We start from the raw sequence: 26,444 nt of genomic DNA, 5'->3' as shown, positions 1-26,444 counted from the left end.
ATATAAATAAATAGGTAAAGTATTATGATTTAAAATATGCTATAAGATAAAATATCCAAAACAGTGTTCGTTTCTCTCTCATTTTAGACATCATAATTACAAAATACATAACATATGGTATTAACAAACATTCTATACATACTTTTTTAATTTGACTAGTATGGTGTATAAGTAATGGCTGTTCTGTACACAAGTTTTGAACACATGTTATCAGCTGGCTAAGCAAAACTCACTAACAAAATAAATACGAAATGGAAGTATCACAGTTTTTTGTTAAATAAAATGCAGTACATATTTATTGAGCAAAAACTTTTCGCTGAATTTGAGATCTACAAATAGCACAAGTGTCGAGTCTGGTCGAACAATCATCACACGATACAAAATGGCCACATGGTATGAACACAATACTGGCTTGAGAATCCAAACATACTTTGCAGACAAAAATGTCCCTGAGTTTTCGGTTTTCTTCCCTGAGTTCCGCCTCTTCTTCAATGAAAGTAAATAGTAGGGGAAAATAATTGCGTATACAGTTTATACTTAAAAGAAAGTACTTCACAGTTTGATAGTTCTAAAGTTATTTCCGTTGATTTAGCTAGCAAAGTTTTTAAAGACATCATACTGGTTTCTCTTTCTTACAATTATAAGAAATTGTAATGAGCAACTTATCTATCAAGGAACTAGAAATACCCTCACTTTTTATATTGCTACATAAAATTAAAAAAAAAAATTAAGTTAAGAAAATCAACATTATACTTGATGAATACACTTTCAAGCATGAAAGGACCAAGAATTATTTCACAAATTAATTATGTTCAATAAATGTACTCGTATTAAATGATTTATCAGGAAGCTTTAGGAGTTCAGCAAAAGCTCGCCACATTTTTTTTCTACAAAAATATTCGTAGAACAAGAAATCATTCATTCGGCCTTAAACAAAGCCAAGATAGTAAATATTAACTACAAGGCATAGAAAGTGAAAATGAGAAGCAATATACAAATTCAGGAACACGACATAGAGTAAACGGTTTTATGCCCAGATGTATCAACGTCATGCAATGTTTAACAGAATATTACCTCTCTCTATCCTCTTAAGTTCATCGGTTGCAAGTCTTCGTGTTTCCTCTGGCAATTGAAAATTCGAACCCCGTAATACCAGATTCGGATTCGGAAGGACGTCTGCAAAAACGGAAAGAAAACAATGGTATATTATTGTATGATATTCTGGAACGATAAATATTCTCATGAATTAGTTACATTATAATACCTTACAAGGCAATATGCAAATTTTGGTATAAGTTTAAGGGTTATATTTAGTTCCAACATGCATATAAAATCTAAGTCGGTAGACTCGTCATTCAAAAAAATAGAGCAAACGTTCATCAAAATAATAAAATCGAAATAGTAAATAAAAGTACTTAATTGTACTTTACCATTTAATAATCTGGATGATATGGAAGCACAAAGGTGACATGCTAGCTTTTTTCTATTAAATATCATCTCGTGGTCACGAATTTACTTATGGCTTTTTCTTTTCTCTGTGTACATTTGTGCTTGATTTTATTTCTCGTGGTCACGAGTTAGACTAGTTTTTTTTATCTCGTGGTCACGGGCGAGTTTCTCGTTAATTTATAACGTGGCTTCGAGATATTTCTGATATTTGTCATTATTTCGTGGCCGCGAGTTAAGTAGTTTTTTATTATCATTATCTCGTGGCCGCGAGTTAAATGGGTTTTTTTATTATTATTATCTCGTGGCCACGATTAAACATTTGTTGTTTGCATTTGTTAATTTTAATTTTCCGCATGTCACCTCTGCCCTTCTGTATCATCCAGATCATGATGATGAATGGATGTCCCTCGTTTGGGTGTCTTTTATTATCGGTGTTAAGTTGTTTCCTGTGGTAGATATGCACTCTTGTCATCCGACAAATAGTGCTATTCCGAATCCATATACTATTTTAAGGTGTGTCGCCGCGAATCATTGTACAAACGACGCTTCCCGTCCGCTGTTGTCGTACACTCATTCACGTCCGTACAATATATAAATAAAAAATAACATAATCAATTAATAACAAAATTCATAATAAAGTTGTGAGTGAACATTATTGATCCGCTCTATTGATCTAATTGAATTTATAATCACATAAGTTCAGTGAACAGTTTTGATATTTTATCTCATAAATATTAATAAATAAATAAATTCTTAAAACATGGTGATATAGTGCCTTCAGCCCGTATATCATTTTCTGGTTCCCATCATTGACGGAGTATATTTTCCGCTATGAGCATAGCTTTAAATGTATATTACTGATGGGAAGGAATATTCAAGGGTAAAATTATTTAACCTAAATTGATTTCTGAAAAGTAAGGTATGTTTACATAATTACCATACTTTTTGTCCTCCCCCTGTCCAAACACGGAAGCCAGGATAGTGTTGGCTTTATCACTAATAAGTTTACGTACCATCCAATCATCTGGAATGTTTTCTTTCGTCATCAACTCTAATTGCTTTATGAAGTTCAAAGCATGTAAACATATTGATGTAAACAGTTTTGCAAGTTTTTAAGAAGGTGACAACATAATTTTGTCTTTGTCTTTACTTTAATTCACTATTTCTTTTCAGACAACTCAACTCAACTATTTATTTCATAATTAAAGGCCACCGGCCCAGAATATTATATCAAACAATAAAACAACATTTATAAATGGTTATGTCAATATAATAGCAGCATTTATGACTTTAAATACATTCCATAAGATAATTGATATACATGTATGTAGATAATTTAAGATATTTTATGTACTTTAAAATCATTTACGTTGGAAAACAAAAGACTGCTGTTAGTAGTTGAAAAATATTTTTCCTTATTTAATTATAAATTATTTATCGAAGTTTGAAAAAGTACTGTAGTAATCGAAACTTGATTCTTATTCTTTCAGTCAAATACAATTCTTACGTATTTTGCAAGGAGATTATGGCTGAGAATGAATCTCTGCAATCACGGAGGTGTCGTTTAAGGATGCCCATATTCTTAATTAAAAGTGAATATATTACCTTACTGATGTTTATACTTTTAGTATTATCCGCTGTATGACAAACATTTACAAAATTTTCTCCTTTGCAAAGTTTCACATATTTGCAGTTTGGAAACCATCTCGCATGCTCGACCCATGGAACATCCTCGTTTTGCCAATCTTTCAGACTTCCACCACAGAAAAAACATATTACAAGATCGCCTTTTCCTGGAAACAAATCGTTAAAAATAAATGAATGACTAAAATACATTTGAATTAATTCTGCTAAAACCGGTGCTTTGGATCGTGGACGGTAGGTTGCATTGCGTCCATGAAAACGCTGAATCAAACCAACCCTGCAACTTTTTCAATTTTGCCCTTCCGAACTTTTTAGCGATTCTGTTTTTTTTTTAAATTATTTTATGGTCAGATCAGTGTTTTTGTGTCCTGTGGCGGTCGTACAAAGTGGGCCCATACATATAAAACATGATGATACATGTAGTTTAGCACGACATAATTGTTGTATCGATGTTTGGGGTACTTTAAGTGCTCCTTTTTGATCTTTTGAAGTTGGGTGGATCCAGAATTACAACTTGAATTCTGTACAATCTCCCTAAGTATATGATGCCAGCTTTAAATTTGTTTTACGTCCTATCTGTGATATGCATGCTTCATAACCTCTATTGCCATTTTAAATTTCCATTTTATTTAGTTCGGTCCATTGTTTTCTCGTTCAGGACACGCACATACTTTAATTTGGGAACCATACTCCGCTTTCCATGGAATGGCACAAATGTGTCACATTGAAGGATCTATGAACACATCAACGGATGTGTTCATTTTCATGTTCTGCATAAGTCCTTGCTAGGCGGCGTGGACAGTAGCTTGTATTTTCAGGTATCGTTCACGAACAGGCTCTCAATAAAAAACAAGCCTGCAACATCTCCAATTTTGCCGTTTTAGCCGTGCATTCTTTAGTGATTCTGTTACTCTTTTCTACTGAATTAAAACTAAAGTGTTCGGTGCAAAGGTACTTACCTGAGAAGAAAAGTCCCGCTTTTGATAAGGTTTCTGGATTTGATATCTTCCCTGAAGACCACGAAGAAAACGATTTTAACCGGGCACACAACAAAGCATAATCCGGAAATTTTGGCTTACATTCTCTTATTCCTGGGTAATATTCGATTGTAGTTTGAGTTGAAAGAGTTTCCATATTTTTAAACTTCGCTATATTAGTTTACATTGAAAGTTATTCTTCAATTGTCATTCACTCGATAGTCATACATCTGTATTCCAATGAATTATATTTAGAACACCAACTAGGTATTCCAATTAAATATATTTATATTACAAAAAAACTATAAATAGATTTTCTATATTTAGTACATTTGGGTTTTTCCATCACTAACAATAGTACATAAAAGACAATAACTTTGCGGGATTATATTTTCTTCATTTTATATTAAAACCCCTTTAATTATGAATAGACTGTTTAAAGCTTGTTAAATCCATTACCAAGTTCAGAAGGTTAAGAGTCAGATTTCAAGTGTTCTCAAATAAATCGACATAGCTATATAAACGTATATATACAACCAATCTCTGCTATTTTCATAAGCCATTAAAACTGTTCTTCTGTTCTACACATAACACTAATTTTCATATGGTTTTCTATATGGTTATCTATCATTTAAGAACATTAAATCCACAATGTACAGATCGCATTCCTTTTATATCGAACAGATGTCTGTCTCTATTGATGACCGGTAAAAACGCATCTTTACTAAAAGCAGTTCGGTTGATAAAAGATATACTATGCTCATTATTGAGTAAAATATTTCAATCAAAGAAATATATCAAAATATATGAAATTCTTACTGAACATGTCTAATTTGAATAAAATAATAAATAAACTATGTATGAGAAGCTGTGTTTCCTATATTACAGGTCAAGTAAAGTTGGTCTTTACGCCAGTGTTTTTTTATGATATTGTGACCACCAATTGTGTGTAACATATATCCTTAAATTTGTGCGAAGTATTTATATTTACAAACATACTGCATAGCATTTATCAATATTTTCAAATTCAAATTTGAGCATAGTATATCTTCAAATAAATGACAAAGGTCGTTGGCAGGTGATCAAGGGCAGTCTCAGTAGAATAAGCAAAACGACCAAAATTCTTGATTGGGTGGACAAATTTATATGTACCTCGATAGAAAAAGATAATGGATAAATTGAATAATGCGTGAACAAAACTTAAAATAATTAAACATGAAGACTGTCAGAACAATAATAATTGGTGTCAAACATTTTGAGACTTATCGGTGAAAAGATGGCCCATTTGTTATCTATCTTTATTCGTGTATATATATTATTGAAGTATTTCCACTGCACCGCACGTTGTTAAAGATTTTGATATAGAAAATATTGGTTATTTTAAAGAAAATAAAAGACCAGCTTCGCTTGGACAGTAATAGGAAAGGCAGCTTCCCATAGATAGTTTTGTTTATGTTTTTATTCAAATAAGCCATATTCAGTAAAAATTTCATAGATTTCTATACATTTCTGTGATTAAAATATTTTGCTCAATGATGAGATGAGCATAGTATATCTTTAAGCTCTGATCCGTTAACTGAATTTTTAATGGAGTTCAAGCCTAATTTGCAATAACTATTTTTTACAATCTGATGGGACTTGACTGTAGAATCAATCCACAAAAAGTTGAAATAAGGTAACTCAACCATTAGTTACCATCTTCAATATAGGAGGAATCAGTCTTTGTGATTCTGGTATGATGACTCTTACATATAAGAGGCTAATCTTTGTCAATAAACACTTGAGCAACCTTCAAATAGAGAGAGATATTTTTTTACATATATAGTGGTGCAGATTTTTCTGGAGAGATTCTAAGTCTAAGAGAAAGAAACTTATTGTTTTCGGTGTTATAATGTCATCACCTTTAATAGTGGAATAAAGTAACACACTGACAATTTAAGAAGTTATCATAGATTAGAAACGAGATATGATATACACCAATAAATCTAGACTGAACAATTGGAGATTATGAACACGAACACTATCAAGGAAAAGTTCCGTTCACAGAACGCAGCCTCAAATAACTTCCAGCAAAACAGGACCACAGAACAGAAACCGAAAATGGACGGGAAGGGTGGAGAAATAAGGCATCAAAAACAGTAAAAAAACAAACATGCACTAGCCATGAATAATACAATTAAACATTGATGGGAGGTAAAAGCGAAGAAGGTAATTAAGGATAATTAAAGAGTAAAGGAATTTGATCCAATAATAAAAGGGAGAAAAACCGAATCGGCGATACACATTATATATTAGATTTTGAACAACACATTCATAAAGGATCTCGGAAGGAAGCGCCCTTAAAAAGTCAAAAGCGGTCGGAAACACTATTGCGGAGTTTAAAACGGTTTAATGTCCACCAAGCCACCAAGCCTCTCTTACCACAATACTCATATGTTTATTCAAGATGAGTCAATATAAATAACATGATCCCTCGTGGAACAAATAATTTCACAGATAATTCAGCTTATACCGGGCATAACTCTATCAATAGTAGGTTTTTTACTGCTAAAAACGAAATAGACCTGTGGTTTGATATAACATACTTATATGCCAAACATAGCACAGTCATTGAAGTCCTTTAAATGCCATGCTGTCAACGCTATAGATAATATGATAAGTCCCGAAGTTGTTTAGGGTGTACAAAAAGGGAAACATATTTTCCATATTTATAGGGGTTAAAACTTAGAATGCTGTTCTGCCTAAAATACTTGAATCATAGCTTCATTAATTATTAATACCGTTAATAATTTTAGCAGAAGTTTGTTAACAACATATCCATAGAAAACAGGTTTGATAACAGCTCGTATTAGCAGGTCAAAGCACTATTAGATTCAGATAATTAAAATTTGAATTGGTGAAAAATACACTTCCGTCATTTATGATAGCTGGTGGTAGCTGTGTTGGAAAATTTGTCAGGTGCACTTGGCTACCTGATTAATTTTGAAATATACATCCCATAATTATGCCCTTAAACCCTTATTACTTTGTTTAATTAACCATATGCAGGATTTTATCTTACCACTAGAATCAACGGCAGTATATTATTTTAACAATAGTAGCAGATTTAAAAAAACAAAGTTTATTCTAATAAACATACTGTAAGAAAAGAAATTACTTATATGAGTGTTACAGGCGTTGCAATTTTTACCTAGGGGCGTTTTGTCATTTTCCGGAGTTTTTTTTTGTGAATGAGCTTTCATCAATTTAATAAATCGAGATAAAAACCAAGAAACAAAGCCTATTTGACCGTGATTATTTTTATACATATGTATTTATCTGATCTTCACTGTAAACGCGGAGTCATTAATTCTTAAATCATATCAAACGTTATAAATATTATTGGTTTCCCACTTTTTATACTCATTTAACTTAGTTATAACTTAAGTTATACGATTATACTATCGGTGCTATAATTAGTAATGTACGCTAAGCACCGATTTGTTTATACCGTGTACGCAACACTATTGCATAAATCTAAAAATGTATGTTTTTTATAAATATAAATTAACACGTCAGTATCACATAGAATCCCAGAAATGAAAAAGAGGATTGACAACCACAATTCAGACAATTCAATCGTATTGTGGCTTAAGCGCAATTACATATGCTCTTAATTGATGACTTTAGAATGAGGACTAACGGTAAAGGTCGGTTATCAATTTTTATGTATTCCTTGCTCGGTTTATATACATAATCATATGATTTTTTTTATATTTTTTCTTTATTTTTTATTTTAAATAACAAGTATGTTCAAATGTCCTAATTTGAAAAATGTGATGATTTGTAAAAATGTTAGTTTTGAGGTAAGTTACTCAATATATTATGTTTTACTTGTTATATAAATGAAATTAATCAAACGAAAACAACTCATAGTGAGCACAAAGAAAATTTCGTTATTAAATAGCTAGAAGAAGTGATATTAAAACAACTTGAAATGAATACAAATTTGTAAATGTTTTTCTCATTTCAGTGCTTGTTTTGGTCTTTATACTTGTGACAATGCGTATTGTTTTGGGAGCAGCTAGTTTTGATTGTTACGGTGACATATGCAACAGGTAAATCAAGTTAAATGTTATTCGTTAAATATAAACTTCAAACACCTCAGTTTAATTCATTGAAATATAATTCATAGTTGTCGCTAAACATTGATTATGGCTTTGTTATAAAATATAATGTTGTACAAATTTTACATTTCACATAAACCCTTCCACATCACACACGTGAATAGTTATATATTGTCATAAATTGTCATATGAAGCAGTAAAAATACACAAAGAAAATCTATCATTTGAAAGTGATATTTCAATAGCAAAAATAGTGGATTGTATTGTTTGCATTTTTATTTAGTTGTTGCTACTGTTGTTTTTCAGAGGAGCCAACAGCCAGTTTTGTTCGAAAATGTTCAAACTATGTCGGGACTGTGAAACCGTAAAGATGAGCTGTGGAACAGAAGATCAACCAGAAGAATGCTACGATTATTGCTTGGGTAAGCAGGAACAATCCCTCAATTATGTTATTCTTAATACAAAACTCTGGAATGAGGAGATACCTATGATATAAAAAAGCAAAGCAGTTGAAATCACCGACTTGGTTTTATTAAGTATGTTGATGAGAGATAACGGGTAATGTAATATATCTCATGCCCCAAGACCTTGCTTTATTCAACACACGAAAATATTGGAATACAAACCAACTTAACGAAATCAAGTATAACCGTCGTAGATTAAACATTTGAAAGAATTTTGAAAAAACTGAATGTTAAAAAATGTCTACATTTAAAATAAAGGCCAATTCAAAATTTTTATAGAACAAAAGTAATATAAGATTATTATCACTGTGCAAATGTTAACATCTATATATCTTTTTCTCTATCTATTGTTTCAGAATATAAGGTAAAGCTTGCTGTAGAAAAAGAAAAAGGTAAGTTTAATGAATGAAATGATATTAAAATCTTTATTTATATATCACATCGTTTAACATGTGTTGAAGTTTGAAGACATTCCGAATATTAAAATAATAGCAAATTACCACTCTCTTTAATATACAGTAGAACCGGCCTTTATGGTTAAAGTCTTTACAAAAAAATTCAACCCTCCTTGTCATTTAACCTCGTTAATATAAGTATTATATTAGGAGAGTGACTAAAATTAAATAAACTATTGCTAGATGCAACCCCTGAATGTTGACTGACCAGATTTATCTAAGATGGCACTGAAAATTGAAGATTTATAGATGGAATACATTCCGAAGACAGAACTACCTTAAAGTCAATGTCCTGCTTAGGGTTCCCAAAATTATTTTGAAATTCAAGAATTGAGGTGGAATCTTTTATTTGCTTTTCTTAAACCTTGATGAACATATGCGAGGGATTATGAATGGTGAATGAATTGCACATTATTTTGCAGCATCTAATTGCTCCGGTTTCAATCAATCCCTTCGAGGTGTTGTAAGTTTTAACCAGACAGGGTATCAACAAGGCGACAACATCACTATCAATTGTGGTATTGGAATGGAGCCTCAGTATACAAATACAGTCGAATGTGGAAAGTATGGTTTGTATCAGATACCATACCCAAGGTGTGAAGGTAATTCTCATTTTTATCCTCATTGCATTATTATAAAAATATAAACAATACTATAGATTGTTTTGAAAAGAAAAAAATCAAGACAACAAAAAATTTTATGACATTTTTAAAAAGAATTACATCTTTTATTTCAAGATTACATCCGGCAAGGGTACGTATTTTGTATGCCGCTTTAACGTTTTTGAATAGACTTGCTTTTTTGTTTCAGTTTTGTAAATGTTTTTGTTCTGTAAGTTCAAGTTTTGAGATATAGGTATAGTTTAATTGATTTAACGATTGGAAGTGGTGCTATACTTATTAATGTTATACTTACATAATCTTCTCCCTTCATGTACTCTTTACGTTAATAACAATATAGTTTATGTTATTACTCTTTATATGACAAAATGACAATGCATATTTTCTTGGAATGCGTTTATATACATCTTTATAACATATACGAATATAACCTGCATATTCATGACACACTTTTGTTTTCGACTTACTTTCTTATATTGCCTTAGTGTGTATGTGATGTTAACTAACTATAGATTAACAAACTTTTCTTATTATTTTGATGTCTCTCCTATTGTTATGTATAAAAGTAAACTTTTATTGGTTATAATCATGTGATCAATTTCAAATTATTCTAACATGCCTCATGTTTTCATTTGATTGCTTTATTTTATATCACCAAAAGTTGTTTTCGTTTTAAAAATCCTATAAAATTATTTTAGATGTGCATCCTTGATATCAAATTTTTAACAAACCAAATGAATTATTTTAGATAATACTAGCAATTTTGATGAAATTTAGTAAAAAATTGAAAAATAAAACTATGAAATATAGTTAGAAATTCTAAACTAAAACTATGAAATTTAGTTAGAAACTGAAAAATAAAACTATAAAATTTAGTTCGAAATTGAAAAGTAACACTATAAAATTTAGTTAGAAATTGAAAAAATAAACTATGAAATTTAGTTAGAAATTGAAAAATAAAACTAATAAATAATTGATTTACAGTCCAGACATGCGTTTTATCTCCGATTGTTGCGAATGCTAAGTTCACCCCAGATCTTGACAGGAAAGGCCGAGTTGTCTTCAACACCACTGTTACTGTCGACTGTAAAGATGGTTTTACTCTAGTTGGTTCTAACACTATGACTTGTCTGGCTGACCAAATGTGGAATGTAGAAGCACCGTTTTGTATTCCTGATACATACATCTGTAAGCTCATCTTTGTCTGTTATAACAATAAGTATATTTGTCATTAAAACAATGATGTTATTGTTAATTGTTGTTACATACTACATAGAGAAATAAATACAAAGGAAAGAACAAGAAAAAATGCAATGCATCCCGAAGCAGGAATACTTCAGTTAATCTTCTATAAAATTCCCAAGTTATTAGAACAACATTCTATTTTTCTTTCTTTTTTCTATTTATTTTCTGCTTGTTAATTGAGTTGATTGATTATAATAACTGGTTTCTACGACGAGGGATGTGCTCTCTGGCCCTCTGGACGCAAGCAAAACTATACATTTATGATACAAAATTACTAGTCCTCTGCATGAAAATAAAGTTCGCATAAACTAAACTAATATTTTTATATCGGTTAATCTACTAATTCACGTAATAGAAATGCGAAAAAGCTTTACATGCATGCATAGTTAGATGTTGTCGCAGTTATTATCTTTTTCTTTTCAGGGTGGCGAACATTGGCATTTGGGCTGATAGCTGTCTCCGCAACGTTCTTTATCGTCATCATTATACTAATTGCTTTATTTGTGTGGCTACACAACCGGGAAACACGCTCAATTAAAACCAGCAAGCATTCCACCCAGCGTAAGCCGTCAGTTTCAGAGAGTGGTATATCAAGTTATCATGATCATGATGAAGGGGAAACTTGCAAAATGATTGTAGACGCTAAAGCAGGACAGCAAACACCAGAGAGCAACATAAGTCGTAATTCTTTCACTGATAGTGAAAGTTGCAAATCCGATCAGACCACGGCAGCGCTTGAAGAAAGAAAGCTTAGGAGTAGTGCTAGCAACGTTGACATCACTAATATAAGTAAGATACTGACACTATTTATTTTGTTGCATTTCTGCCCTTTTCTTTTTTAGATAGCATATGTTATATGAATTTCAACAAACTATATTTCAATACTATATTTCAGTACTTTCTTTGTAAACGGTGTTTTGCTTATTTTTATATTTAAGATAACACGTACAACTTATATGGTAATACTAGTATAACACATCATACCGATCCCAGTAACGATACGTCTCCAAACAATAACTTCAAACTTGATATCCATCCTGAAGACGAAAATACAAAGGAACAAGTTCCTGTAAGCTTGGTAACAGAAGAATCTCAGATAACCATTGAAGCGTCTCAGGAAACACAACAAGGGAAGTCAAGCAAAGGAGCTATCCCATTTATGAATGACAATGACACAGATATAGCTCTTGACAGTGTTCCCTTAATACTGAAGAAATCGTTGGTTGATTTGATTGGACACGCGAAGGATAACAGTTGACTTTGTAGTCTTTGGAGACAGTTAAACATTTTAGCAGATAATTATGATCTTTGATCTTTTTATATAAATAGAAAGTTTGCATAATATTAACGTTTGATCTGAAGGTTTAGCTCATATATACTTATTCATTTAAGCTCGATTGCGGAACAAATTCTTGCAACTGATATCACTTTCGAATCCGCTTACTGGAACTAACCAATATTGGTGTCATAAGGAAACATGATCGTGACCCGAATAGGGCTCAAACCCATGATCCTTGCGTTGAGAGGTAGATATATTAACCACTTTCCCACCGCGTAGATCAGTTACGTACCGTTGCATACATGTCGCCGGAAAATGGATACGTTAGAGAAAATTTGAATGAAATGTTATATAGCATAATAGGTTTTATTTTTTTGTGTGTGTTCTCCCTTGTATGTTTGTAATGTATAAATTAAAACCCTTGAATGATATATGATATAGTTAAGCCAGAGTAAAATGTTTCGAATTTAAATTTTCTGTCAGCACGCTAACCTAATACTTCCAACTGGGTGATGTTCTCAAACAAAAGTTTTAAATTTTGTTTCCACACCATTGATAATGTATATTGTTGTATAATACAAAGCCAAAAAATAATTCTTAAAGTTTTTGTGACAGCCATTCCAACAGAATTATGAAGCATGCAAATTAAAAAAATCAATCGAGGTGTTGTTATCAAGCAAATAGTTGAAAATTGCATTCTCGTTGAAGTATGGCCATGTTTCCATCGCCGCCATTACCGCAACAGTTGAAACCCCCTCGATCTTGTTTATTCTTTGCATGATTGGCAATTCTCTACCGACTGAAGCGTATTAGTAAGTCATGAGCACTAAAAGTAGTGGAGTCATTAATTTCGAAGAGCACAGCAAATTTGACAATAATGAAATGAAGTAGGAGGCCAACTTTCTTTTACCTTTGCAACACAACACTTAATGCTGCGAGTACTATTCTAAAAAAAAAACAGACAATTAAACAAGCAAAAAGCAAAGAGTTGAAATTGGAGACTCGAGATCAATGAATGACAAATAAGATACAAAATATTGAATTAAAGTATAGGGCAACATCACAAATATCTGGAAAAAGTGATCCCTCTGAAGCATTAAAACAGCAAAATTACATGGAAATTGCAGACTCAGTTTGATTCGGTATGAAAAAGTGCATCATCCTCACAACCCCTAGCACCGGCTTGAGCGGTTCTCAATTTTCAACACTATATTTGCTTTAACATTTAAAATCTAATTTATAAAATCAATTTCTACTTTGCAAATCTTAATATCTTATTATAAATTTACATAACGATTTTGCTTTTTGTTTTAAATGACATTTTTCTTGAGGCAAAAATGCATTTTCAAAATGAGATATATAGTGCACGCGCACGCGCACGCACGCGCGCACGCGCGCACACACACACACACAAAAGGATCAATACCCTCTACTTAGTTTGCAGTATCTTAAGTTCATCTTTGTTATCTTTGTTATCTTTTATGCGAATATTTTAGTAGAAAAAGAAGTCGTATTTCACCATTTCATTTTTTATAAGACACGCAAAATATTCATAATTTGTCAACATAAGCACAACTCTAATGATTGCATACACCACACATAATCGAATGCAGTATCTTATTAACATAATAATGTAAGCTAAGTCAAAAACTGTTCAAATAACAAATTTTATTGATAAAAAGTTTAATTCCACAACTTCTTTATTCAACCCTGAAAAGCACTTAATTTGCTATATTTAACAGTTAAAAGTTCCACAAAATGCTCTTGTCACTAGTTTTCACGACTGTCAGGATTTAAAGCCAAAATGCAAACTGAACACAGCCTGTCATGGCTACTTATATAGACTCTGAAATAGCCAGGACTGTCACAATTGACCAATCATAACATTCCATTTGGCCTGGCAGTTTGACAGGAAAGACAGGATTTTTTAAAATGGCAGCCATATTGACAGGAATAATTTAGAAAATGTAAATTAATAAAGTTAACAAATAACAAAATATGCAATAAACACTTGAATTACATGCCTAACTTAATGCACTTAAAATCTGGACCAAAAAACAATCATGGTTATAGCTTAGAAAAATGAACAATTGATATAAAAAGATTCCAAGTGCGAGGAATTTGAATTTTCCCTCCTGACAAACTTAGAGGTCATACCGGTCACCAAGATTATTATAAAATACAGCAATGCCAGCTAACTATTTGGAAAGTAAGTAACTTATGTCTTAGGTAAATATGGATTACATTCTATGTTCTTACATGTCAAATGATAAGTATTTGTATATGTTTATGAAAATAAATGCATTTAAAGTTTTGAATCAAGGTAGACAACTTTTTATCGGCCATTTTGATGCCAGGATAAACAAAGCAATCAATTAATCATTTCTTGAAGTATAAACTTTCTTGGTGTGCCTTATATAGTCCTAGAGCCTCAGAATGTCCTTTATCATGGTCTTAATTCCTTCATTTACCAGAAAATTATCTAAACAAATAAAATCAGCAAATATGAATGGCTGAGGCAAGTTCAGGAATCCTGACAGGTAATGTTCAGGAATCCTGGCAGGTAAGTTTTAAGCATTGAATGAAAAGTATTACCTCATTTGTCAATAAATTATGCTAGTTTGATGTTCATATTGTCATAAGACATTATTTGTTTTAAACTGATATATCCATTACAAGGTCCTAAAAGTAATTTAGTTGATAAATATTCACAGTCCCTTACAATAATAATTTTAAGTTTTATTAATCTAATGGGCCAAAACTCTTCATGATAATTAACTTTTAAAAATATCCTGGTACTCTTTCCTTCGTTATAAGCGAGTTAAAATTATCGGGGGTTTTGAAGGGACTTCCCTGATTCTATATTTAGTATTTAGTACACTAGACGACAAAGGGTTGTTTGTGTGAGATTTGCACGTACACACAATTCGTTGGCCTTGACATATATTAACGTCTCATGGGGATGAAATAAACACTTAGGAAATAAGAACCTTGCATGCATGTTTAGCTCAGATAAAATTAGAGTTATGTTAAACATAATGCCTTATGGCGTTAAGATTCGCTTGAAGATAAATTTTAATTTTTGCTTTACATAATGGACATCAATAGCGGAAGAATAAACGGTGAGTTTCATTTGATTAAGATTTACTGTTACTTTAAGTTTCATTCTTAATATAAAATTGATAATATATTTATAAATGTATAGTGATGTTATAGATTTTAAAGCCTGTGTGATAAGGATTTTTAGTGTCAGTTCAAGTTTATTCAACATTTTAATATCAGGATGATTTCCAACAGTAAATCTATTAATTCATTAATAAACAAAAAGTTTAAACCGGAAAGGCGGCGGGAGATGTGGTAATTATCCTTTTTCCGTTCATACGTAATTAGATAAGTATTTTCAATAGAACATGAATGACTATAGGTTAAATACTGAATTTATTGAACGAATTGAATAACATTGTATTATGCGAGCAACTGGCGAGCATATATTATTTTATCGGACGAGTTCAATAAATTATGAATTGAACTTACACGAATATGATATTTTTTTTATGACATGCCAAAAATAAAAACTGTTTAAAGTGAAATAGAAACATTTTTCATTGGCACGTCTATATTATAACCCTAAAATTTAGTGCGTCTCAACACTATGTTTGTATAACGTCAAAATATAAGCGGCGGCATGACCGAGTGGTTAACGCGCCGGACTAGTAATGTCATGATTGCTAGCCGCATGGGTTCAAACCCCGTCAGGGGCAAGTCGTTGCTAACTTCACACTCATTGCTCAGTAATGGTTGGTTCCAGGAACGGTGTCTATAAGCTTATAGCTTTCTACACAGTCGAACTAAAATAAATTCTTTATAAACCAAAATATATGCACAGCTGTGCGATACCGTTTTTTACGGATTCGCAAAATAGAATTAATTATATTGATAAAATATTAATATAAACCTTCGAAGATATTATATCTCTTAAAGGAAAAGTGCAATACACAGGAATGACAACTTTACAAACATATTTTATAATTCATAATATAATATTTCTTGCCCTTTGTTATTTTTCAATCTTTCTCGAAAAAGTGGGATATCATTTTTGAAATTGCCTTGCTAGATATATCTCATTGAGGAAGTGTACAATGCAGAAAAGTCATTTATTATTTAAGTAATTTCTCTTTGTTATTTTCATGCCAGTTTTTTTCTTCTCAAGAGCATAACTCGACAAGAATATGAGATATCAACTTGAAACTTCATTCATTGTTTATCCCATTAGGGGAGGAGTGCAATGCACACTCATTATAAATCTATCTTTTATAATGTTTTAGTTAGTGCACTTCGTTATTTTCCATGCTTTTTGTTCAGAATATAACTCGAACTTTTTTGGAATTTTGAATATTTTAGAACCTGAAATCTTAGAGGTGGATACATCTCATTGAGGAGCAGTGCAGTGTACGGATACAATAATAACCCGTGCACTGTTACTTCATTCTTTTTTTTGCCTATGTTTCTTTACGTGCATATTCTTGTCCAGACGATAACCCAAATGGAAACTTCATTGAAGTATGCATCACAGTAAGACGGAATGCAGTTGCCTTATATTTTGAGTTATTTCCCTTTGATATTTTTCGCTGCATGAGCATATTGCAAAAACGACTGTTGAAAAGTTGCTTCCTGCTATGAAACTATAAAAAATGCTTCAATAGTGATCAAACTCGGCACAAATGTTGACTGGACCATAGCTATTGTAACAGCATGTACAATCTTAAATTTCCTGTAACAACGGCAACGGGGTGTCTCAAAATTGCCAAAAATCACCATTTTGCATTGCTTTTTCCGATAAAGTGCTGCAACTTCTCAATGGATTGAGATAAGGTTAAGGGCTTTTCAGGGTTAGTTATATGCTATCTTAAGATCTATTTTCTAGCCCCTCACAAGTCCACAATTTTCTTGACGATGAGAGGGGGCTACCGTCCCCTTCAAACTCCCTCAAACAGAAGGGGGCATATCAACCCTCTGGAACCCCCTTGCCGTACCTTTTTGAAAGGCGGCCTACAGAAATAGTTATCATTTTTGAACAACTTCTCTCAAACGGAAAATATTGTTTGGGCCTACATAGGGCAATGTGTCACTATTTGAGGCCTCAAACTCAAACTCTATATAATTATAACAATAGAGTGCTATCTTAAAACCGCTAAAGGGATATGTCACAGCTCAGCGCTCTTCTATGCTAACACTAATGACTTTGTTATCTGAAGTATTTTCGGTTGTCTCAGATTACTCATTGTTAAGTCAGGCGATCAATGCTGTTTGCAATTACATATTAGTCAAGTTGTTTTTTTTCTTTCAGTTTTGATTTTATCAGTATTTGTGTGCATTCATAACCCTAATTTTGTAATTTAAAACTAACTTTTAAACATTTTACGACATTTTTTAAGCGTACCTAATATAAAAAGTTTGAACATATGAACATTTCGATCATATTCAATAAGCAAATAATTCATATAACTAAAAAACGTATGATGATTCTGTTTTCATATTCTAAATTCATGCATGTAAAAAAAATAAAAGTATGTAAAACAATCATTATTCTGCGTAAATGTCTATATGAAAATGGCAGCAAATGTCTGTTACGACCGTCTAATGTAATCGACCTTTGCGGAGATTTGGTTATAGTCATGGTGTCGTTACCGGTGCCGTTTTACAGATGTCCTTACCAGCGCCTTTGAACTTGTCTTCTCGTTGCTGTCAGAAAAAAAGTGCATTTCTCATTTTAGCTCGCCTGTTTCGAGCAATATTTTCGAGTACTTACGATTGCTGAGTCATCGTCATGATTGTCGGCCTGTAAAGCCTTTAATTTTATCCCATTAGTCAAACAATTTTAAAAGTATCAATATGAAAATTGAAAAACTTGCTGTCCATGACAAGACATATAAGTTTGACAAGGTACATCATTCTAAAAGCAATGATTTAAAGTTCTGTCCCTTTGAACAATAAATTATGAAACGCACGAGCGCTAAAATTGAACTCCGTGCTTTTGTTTTTCATTTCGTGTCTTCATATTAAGACCTTCGGTCAAGATTTTTAAGTAGACTAGGATGACCTTGACTTACTTACTTAGCTTGATTTTGAAAAACAACTTACAATACAACTTTGTTATTTGTGGGTGTATTGTCCTCATGAATGCTGAAATAAAACTGCCCTAATTACCACAGTTTAAAGTCTTTTATGAAATACTATTTGTTTTCCCTCCTGCTATCTAGGCCTACCAAAATTTGTTCCTGCCAATGAAAACCATAGAAGCAGAGCTGTCAATTTGAGTTATACCTTTATATTGAATAATTCGAATATGACGCCGACCTTCAAAGTTACCTGTATCTTAAATGTCAAGCTATTGTTTTGCTTAAATTGTACATCCTTTTCTATTTATATACGGATTTGATTCATACTTTGACAAAACTTTAAATGTGACTGAACCGACATGTTCAATATTTAAAGTTTGACCTTGATTTGTGGCTGCCAATGTTACATAGATAAACAATAATGATAATAAAGATATTTTCTGAAATCTTCGTCTGAAGTGTTTGCTTTAGGAAATCAGAGATAGTCGAGCTAGCGTCCGTAGTTTATTTGACTTTATCATATAACTGCATGTATATCATCTTAAAGTTATCTTAAATATTTCTAAGTTTTTGCTTTAATAAAAGTAGTTAAAAATCCTGCATGTTGTAATTAAGGATGTAAAACACATAAGTGAAATTTTATATATGTATATAATTATTCTTCTAAAACCATTTCCAAAGATCCAAGAATATGTTAAATATATACTGCAAATGTTTATACGCATTATAAGTGATCATTAAAGTATAAGTGATCATTAAAGTATATGCATACAGTATTCATTTCTTATTAGACTTTATCAAAAATAAATTTCTAATTACCTTCCTTTATTTACACGAAATGTAAAAAAAAATGTACAAATAATGCTTTCTTTGGAACTTAACATTTTGATAAACTTTTCATTTTAGCATTATATTTATGATATAAAACCATAACAATTTGAATAACAGGATCTTTAAGCCTTACTCTATTTATAATTTATATGATCTGAAGAAAGATACATGTTATCGGCAGAGATGCAGTTTAAAAACATTTTGTTTTAATTCTATCATGTCAAAGGTTTGACGTACATATTTAATATATTCAGAAAAAAAATACGAAAATTACATTGAATCAAAATTTATTGAAAATAAAAGTCATTCCGATACAATCCTTGTCATTGGGGCGTTCCTTTCTTATCGTGTGGTAGTTCACATGAAAAGGAACAAAAATCATAAAGTTATTGGCATTGTTAAAAAGGCTGAAAACAAAATTAATATGTTTATAAATGAAAACGGTTAGTATTTATAATGTAAATCAAATGTTATTATCATAAATAAACCCCTTTTATTTTGTATACTCGTAGTAAACATATCATTTTATTTTTAATAATAAGATGTTTCCTAAAAATGTACAAATTCGTTGTTGTTGTTTTCAGGCAGTCCTCTATATCAGCCATTGTGAGATATATTATGTAAACACATAATCAGATAGCTTTCAATATTATTTACCATGGCAAGTTCTAGTGAGAAGCTAAAGGATAAAGATTTCCAAAACTGGCTTAAAGTCGCCCTTGGGGTCAATATTGCAAGGAAGGGAATTGAGCCATATGTATCCAGTGTTATAGAAAAATTCCACTCTGACGCTTTAAAGGATATTTTATCAGTTGAAGAAATAGACAAAGATACTTTGAGAAATGTTTCCAAGCAATGTCGTAGTAACATTTGTAATCAATTGAAAATAAAAATTAGGCTTAGTCATTTATATAGGAACCCATCCTGGAAAAACACTAAGGATGAAAATTGGTGCCTTTGTCCCTGGGAGATAGCGAAGTGTTACATGCCCCCTGATGGTTATAAGTTGGTAAATTCTGCATCAGAAACGGACATGAATGGGATTCTTAGTGTCATGATGAACCATATGGAATTCGATATCACTAACAGAAACATATGTGAAGAGGTATTTTAATAATATATAAACAAAACTTTTAACTGCACATTTATAGATACATGTAGTTAAAGACTAAATTGTACAGAGTTCTATTCTTTTCTTCTCATTTGGAAATCAATTTCTCTTTATCAATTTACCTAGAATTTTATCGATTGAACATTTTAATTAAATTGCTTTTATCTCTTAAACGTTATTTTTTTATATATCAATATAATCTGTATCTTTGGAATATAATTGAGCCATTTGTTTATTTGTTTGTTTATTTGTTTTTACGGCGATCCAACACAATTAAGGTCATATGAGCGGAAACAGGAAAGATGAATTTGGCTTACCTCGAGTGTAGCAAACTTATGATTTACCAAAACCAGGGCAAAAACCACTTCACATGCTGGAAGCTTAAAGATGCATAAACTCCAATAATTTAAACCTACCGTCATACAGGGATAAACGGTGGCTGCAATTATGATGTATCAGCCACGAAAGGCAACACCTCGGGGTTCGATCATTCAAATTAATTCAATGTTATATAATATGGGCTATTATTACAGTGGTATCAATTTCCGATGTATATAGTGTGTCTTATTTTACAGGCAAGAGAAGTTACAAGAATGGTTAGACACTCGTCAGATCTATCTATGAGGGATCAGATGGTAAACGACTACCTCGGTAATCTTATCACCTTTCTTGAAACATACAAAGAAAAACATCAGTCGACTGCCGAGGCTCTGGAAAACCTCAAAAAGGTGAATGATATATGAATTTATTATCGAAAAATAATTTTGTAAACAACAAGTTATAGACTATTCAAGTTCGTTTATTACTATTTGTTTAAAATACTTACCCCTATTGAAAAATGCTATGGCAATATAATCAAAAATAAAACACAGTTATTTCTGATTTGTTAAAATTATTTGTTTGTTTTCTGCAATAAAAAGCAGTATTATTTCATTCAGCTGAAGGAGGAAAAACTACAAATTTCAACTGATGACATACTAGAGGTTCTTAAAGCCAATGTTGTAGAAGAAATCAAGCGGGAGAGAAATGAGTGCCTTCAAAACATTATCAAAGAAATACACCTACTTCATTCAGTAAAGAGTGAAAGTTTAGACAAAGTCCTTAACGCAAAGCTTAAAGAAGTGTTAATCAGCATAGACGAAGCCAAAGCTTCTACCCTAGATGAGATCAGGCGAAGATCAGACAGTTTTAAGGAATCACCATACATATCAAACTATGAAACACTCAAGCACGGTAACCCTTTGTATTGTATTGCTGTTCTGAGTACAATCCTGAAATCTATTTGACGAGTGCACAGCTGTAAAATAATACTGGACGAGGCGCTAGCCGAATCTGATATAGGTTTTGCAACTGTGTACGACTCTAGTAAATTAAGTATTGCTCTTTAATACCCTCTTTATATTACACCATTTTAGACATTTTGACAGAACTTTATTACTTTAACTACAGTAAGGATGTTTGGAGTTTCAAAAATGAAAAAGAGGCTTGATGGGGTAGTATAAACATTAGGTAAAGATATTGATATTTTGGACACTTAAAATAAAAACAAGGCTGTATGGGGTGCTAAATTGATTTGATATGAGAATTAAAAAAACAAGCTATATTTAATGGGATTTGGATTAGATATGGACTTTTTGGACTGTAGAAATGAAAACGAGGCTTAATTAATTAGATTGAGTCCAATAATTATTTATATTGGAACATCACGTTGTGCGAATGCGGAAAGTGCAACGGTTACATTTTTAAGGTGTGATATACACAAATCTAGAAACAAAGTGATCCCTCGGAAGCATTAATCACAACAAAATTACATACGAATTGCCGACTCGGTTTGATTGAGTCTGTACAGAAGGGATAATGAATAAGTGCAACATCCCTCACGCCCCCTAGCACCGACTTGAGCGGTACTCAATTCTCAACACTTAATAGTGCTGGTGTCACCAGAAAAATATAAAAACACTGAAGTGAAGTACGGGACAACTTTTCATAGCTATCTTTACACACATAGTGTCTTGAACACTTGACACAAAAGATCCTTGCTAAAAGTAATAAAAGTCCAAATATATTTTCAGTCTTTGTTTCTCAAAAAGAAATCGTCAAATTTATTTTTATGTGATAAAATAAGATCAAAAGTATATAAGCAATCATTCTCGTCCACAGAAACGATGCAACTACTCAACCTTTATGAATATATATCTAAAGCTGAAACATGGTTTATATAAATTTGTTAATTAAACTAACATACTTAATATTTGAAAGACATCGTCTACGCCCAGCAAATTACATATTAATAACCTTTCTTTCAGAGTTGAAAGAAGATATCCTGGTATTCAACAAGGCACATTATAGTACTATTCCACTTTCTCCTTTGTTTGAAAAAGAGGACACACCATTCAAAAAAATGTATGTCTCGCCAGAGATGAAGATAGTAGATTACCCACTACGAGAAAGTCTTCGAGCAGACATTAAAACAAACGTCACCTGCTTGAGTGACATTTTTAAAAATAAAATAGATAATATTTATGTTACTTCAAAAGCTGGACTAGGAAAGACGGTATTTTGCAAACGGTTATCAATTGCATGGTGTCATGCTCACAATAGAAAAACACAGAAAGACAGTTTTGAAACGGAAGAAGATCTTAATTTATTACAAACATTTGATTACGCTTTCCTCGTCCTATTACGGGAAGCACGTGCTACCGATTGCGACATCGACACAATGATTTTCGATCAGATAGTAAGTCATCTGGGACGTTCGGGGCGCTATACATTAGATTTTCTTCAAGATATACTGACAAAGGAACGCTGCTTAATAATACTGGATGGACTGGACGAATGGACTCATCCAAAACAAAAGGAACGTAAGACGCAAAATGATATTCCAGACAGAAATGCTAGAGAACATTGCACAATCCTGACAACAACAAGAACCTGGAAATTCTGTTTGCTATCATTAAGCATTAACGAAATCGACAGACTTGTGCAAATAACTGGACTCGATGATAATGCGTCCAAACAATTAGTATATAACACAGTCTCAAATTTCACCTCTGATAATGTCAACCATAAAAACATCAAAGAGTTCCAGAACGAATTGCAAAAGGAAAGTTTGGCCAGATTGAAATATGTGCCTTTGATCTTGATACACTTGATTTGTCTATGGTATAAAAACAATACGATCGGGAACACACTTTGCGAAATATTCTGCAACATAATTGGACTTCATCTGCAAAGAACTAAAAACAAGTTATATTTAGACGAATGTTCCGGTCCGAAAACGAGAAAGGTAATCTTACCTGAATGTATTTCTAAGAACGCTCACTGTAAGTCATCCCAGGAGTTGCTAATGTCGCTAGCCAAGTTGGCCTTTTACACATATTTTGATCAAAACAGGGAAAAATCTTTGGTATTTGATGTTAATATGGCAAAGCAGTATCTACATCAGGACTTTGTCTTCTGCATGGCAACCGGTTTATTAACTCAGACTAAAAAGACTCAAACGAAAAGCGTTATTTTATTTGAGAGAAAAGCACCTCGTATTTCGTTTGCGCATAAAACATTTCAAGAGTATTTTGCTGCATTGTACATGTACATTGATGATGGTGTGGAAATGAATGTAAGAACTGTGATAAATATCTGCAGTGCTGTCGACGATATACTTGCAGTTACCAACTTCTTCATATTTCTGAGTGGTATGTGTCCTGACAAAGCAAAGTTGCTGTTTCCGGCATTTTGTCGAATAATAAGAAATTCGGAAACAATAAAAAACTACAGGAGTGACATGGGCTCATGGAACTATTTTGTTGGTTTCAACGAGACTATTAAAAGACTTCAAACATTATTCGTTAATTGCATGATTGAAAGCAGAGACAACGGACACAGTCCGGAAATTGTAAATTTTGAAGACTTAATTATTGATTCTGACTTTCGATCAGAAGACTATTCGACTATTTTGAAACTCATTATGAAACATAACACAAGAAATTTCAAGTCGGTCAAATTAAGAGAGGTAAGGACACAAAATGACTTTAAAGAAATTGTACAAGTGCTCAGAACAAATGATAGGCTAAGTCTTGAAAAACTTGATTTGAAATGTGAAATAAGCGATGAGAGCCTTGAGTTAGTCTTAAAAGATTCTGAACATTCTCTGAAGTGTTTTATATTGAAAGGTGGACAGTGGTTGGACGACAGTTGGTTACATAACAATGTAAGTCTATCAGACGAGAATTTGAAGTGTATTTGGAGCATGAACCAGCTTGAAGAACTGTACCTCAGAACAATCGAAATGACGCATGGTCAACTTGAGAACCTTTTAGCATTTGTGTCCGAAAGTTACAACATGAAACACATTGGACTTGGCTTTATAAAGTGTAAGGAACACAACGAAAGCTGTAATGACCTAGAACTCAACTTAGCTAACCATTCAAAACTACGAATGCTCGAAATAGGCAGTGTACCATTATCAAAAATAGGAGTGAACACACAGATGCTAGAAGTATGTTACGTAGGCAGCTTCACAAACAGTAGCGTGTTGTTTGAAATATTATCCCTCCTCTCGCATGCACCAAAACTTCACGTGTTTTGTTGTGGCTTTCTGGAATTCCAAGATCATATTAAGAAGATGCTAGAAACAATAGGACAGTTGAAGATGCTGCAACATAGTTGGCTGTTAGACATGAAAATCGGCAAAAACGAATTCCGATTATGCAATGACATGGAAGAAATTAAAGAGCTGTTTTTAATAAAAATTCAAATGAGCTCCGAAACCTTTCACAAATTGGTTGAAGCTGTTAAGGCGATCAAGAAGACCGTAATAGTCGGGCTATTTGATTGTACAGTCGATCCTCATGAAGATTTTGAATCGGAAAAACAAAGAATTAAATCAACACATGCGATACATGTTATACAGGATGAGATGAAGGATAAGCAGCAGACAGATTTTATATTCAAAACACTAGTTGACTGATCAACCGTAAAATCATAGAAAAACATATAAAAACCTCTTGCAAATTAAAATGATATACATTGTATACCATTGAGGCAATTTAAGTTTAGAAGAAATCACACGATCTTTTTAGAAAAAGAAGATATACATAGAACTACCATTAGATATATTTTCTGATTTGCATTATGAGTCAAAAAAGTATATAATCGAAAATAGAAATCTCAAAATAATAATAAAATAAATAAATAAATAAATGGAACAATACATAAATAAATCAACAAAAACTCTCATGACAGATATAGATTGTTTAATAAGGCAAGATTTACATCATGTTTTCCATGTACGAGTTACAAACATATATTAATTACCATTAAGAAGTATTTTTTTACGTTACGTGCGTGAATACTAATATGTTGGTATTTTATATGTATAATTATATATAGATTTCATATTACACCAATAAACTAATTAATTGTTGGGTATGTAAATTTGAACTATGGCTGTTGATAGAATATGATATTTATGAACACTATAATATAAACTTAATGCCATGCAGAACGTTTTCAAAATGTGCCGGAATATCTATGTATCCTTGATTAGAAGAATTTTAGCAGTGTGATATCGCTATCGAAACATTAAGATAGTTCTATCTAATCAGCTGTGCTTAAATACTGGTGTTGAGATTTAAATAAAATGTACTTAGAATTTCTATTGTATTGTTTTATGTTTTGTAAGTTAAAAGAGCTCAAATATTTAACAGTAGTTTATGAATGAGGTAATATTACTTTTTTATATTTTTTATAACAAAACAAAAACAAGTAAGTTTGTCTTATTTTCGTATTGGGTTTTACATTGTTCCAACACAGAAGAGTACAATTGGCGACTTTTAAGCTTTACGAGTGGGAATCTTAGTAGAACTACCGAGGTTTCATAAGCTAGCTAGATTGCTTTCTCCCATGAAAGAATTCCAAATCCCTAGCGGAATTTGAACATACAAAAATACCATGCATGTTCAGGGAGATGTGTGCACCTCATTTAACCGGCATGATACTTTCGGAAATAGTTGTTACATAAAATACACATTATTTTGACCTGTTATACAGGGTTTGTTTATCTGATCTATGATGATCTAACAAGCTCTCTTAAGCCATTATTTAAATGTTATGATTCCTATGTTTGACCTCTCTTCTATTCGTTTC

At 32.1% G+C, this 26,444-nt stretch overlaps 3 protein-coding genes across 7 annotated transcripts; 2 read left to right on the top strand and 1 right to left on the bottom strand.

The window, feature by feature from the left end:
- Positions 1-276: 276 nt before the first annotated feature.
- LOC132732890 (E3 ubiquitin-protein ligase XIAP-like) lies at positions 277-4,322 on the bottom strand. Of its 4 annotated transcripts, XM_060719421.1 has the most exons (5): positions 4,053-4,306; positions 3,055-3,242; positions 2,387-2,507; positions 1,075-1,176; positions 277-486 (listed from the first exon to the last, which is right to left on the bottom strand). In XM_060719421.1, exons 1-5 carry the CDS (start codon positions 4,225-4,227, stop codon positions 296-298), a joined length of 777 nt encoding a protein of 258 aa, XP_060575404.1. In that variant the 5' UTR covers positions 4,228-4,306; the 3' UTR covers positions 277-295. The 4 variants fall into 4 exon arrangements, 1 of the variants encoding a protein (XP_060575404.1); XR_009626104.1 differs by having other exon boundaries at positions 1,431-3,242; positions 4,053-4,322; XR_009626105.1 differs by having other exon boundaries at positions 1,810-3,242; positions 4,053-4,320.
- A 3,282-nt stretch (positions 4,323-7,604) lies between these two features.
- On the top strand, positions 7,605-12,821 carry LOC132732888 (uncharacterized). The gene is made up of 8 exons (XM_060719418.1): positions 7,605-7,759; positions 8,083-8,167; positions 8,483-8,598; positions 8,997-9,032; positions 9,518-9,697; positions 10,700-10,903; positions 11,384-11,749; positions 11,899-12,821. Exons 1-8 carry the CDS (start codon positions 7,717-7,719, stop codon positions 12,216-12,218), a joined length of 1,350 nt encoding a protein of 449 aa, XP_060575401.1. The 5' UTR covers positions 7,605-7,716; the 3' UTR covers positions 12,219-12,821.
- Positions 12,822-15,123: 2,302 nt separating this feature from the next.
- LOC132732884 (uncharacterized) lies at positions 15,124-25,950 on the top strand. 2 transcript variants are annotated; one of them, XM_060719409.1, is made up of 5 exons: positions 15,124-15,361; positions 19,774-20,294; positions 20,876-21,028; positions 21,239-21,533; positions 22,607-25,950. In XM_060719409.1, the coding sequence occupies exons 2-5, from the start codon at positions 19,848-19,850 to the stop codon at positions 25,264-25,266; spliced, it is 3,555 nt and encodes a 1,184-aa protein (XP_060575392.1). In that variant the 5' UTR covers positions 15,124-15,361; positions 19,774-19,847; the 3' UTR covers positions 25,267-25,950. The 2 variants fall into 2 exon arrangements, with proteins under 2 accessions (XP_060575392.1, XP_060575393.1); XM_060719410.1 differs by lacking the exon at positions 15,124-15,361 and adding an exon at positions 15,409-15,596.
- The last annotated feature ends 494 nt before the right edge of the window (positions 25,951-26,444 follow it).

The sequence above is a fragment of the Ruditapes philippinarum genome, unplaced genomic scaffold (assembly GCF_026571515.1).
Source record: "Ruditapes philippinarum isolate M1 unplaced genomic scaffold, ASM2657151v2 ctg358_1_1_1_1, whole genome shotgun sequence".
Classification (NCBI taxonomy): Eukaryota; Metazoa; Mollusca; class Bivalvia; order Venerida; family Veneridae; genus Ruditapes; species Ruditapes philippinarum.
Note: the sequence above shows the minus strand (reverse complement) of the source record. Positions and strands in the feature narration are given on the sequence as shown.

What these genes read in the sequence shown, in the direction of transcription:
- LOC132732890 (XM_060719421.1), bottom strand. Translation starts at nt 4,227, where the DNA reads ATGGAAACTCTTTCAACTCAAACTACAATCGAATATTACCCAGGAATA. An exon ending in AGCGGGACTTTTCTTCTCAG is followed by an intron (nt 3,243 to 4,052) that starts GTAAGTACCTTT and finishes ATTTGTTTCCAG; the next exon opens with GAAAAGGCGATCTTGTAATA. An exon ending in ACTTAAGAGGATAGAGAGAG is followed by an intron (nt 487 to 1,074) that starts GTAATATTCTGT and finishes CTTTCATTGAAG; the next exon opens with AAGAGGCGGAACTCAGGGAA.
- LOC132732888 (XM_060719418.1), top strand. Translation starts at nt 7,717, where the DNA reads ATGCTCTTAATTGATGACTTTAGAATGAGGACTAACGGTAAAG. An exon ending in TGCTGTAGAAAAAGAAAAAG is followed by an intron (nt 9,033 to 9,517) that starts GTAAGTTTAATG and finishes ATTATTTTGCAG; the next exon opens with CATCTAATTGCTCCGGTTTC. An exon ending in ACCATACCCAAGGTGTGAAG is followed by an intron (nt 9,698 to 10,699) that starts GTAATTCTCATT and finishes ATTGATTTACAG; the next exon opens with TCCAGACATGCGTTTTATCT.
- LOC132732884 (XM_060719409.1), top strand. Translation starts at nt 19,848, where the DNA reads ATGGCAAGTTCTAGTGAGAAGCTAAAGGATAAAGATTTCCAAAACTGG. An exon ending in ACAGAAACATATGTGAAGAG is followed by an intron (nt 20,295 to 20,875) that starts GTATTTTAATAA and finishes CTTATTTTACAG; the next exon opens with GCAAGAGAAGTTACAAGAAT. An exon ending in CTCTGGAAAACCTCAAAAAG is followed by an intron (nt 21,029 to 21,238) that starts GTGAATGATATA and finishes TATTTCATTCAG; the next exon opens with CTGAAGGAGGAAAAACTACA.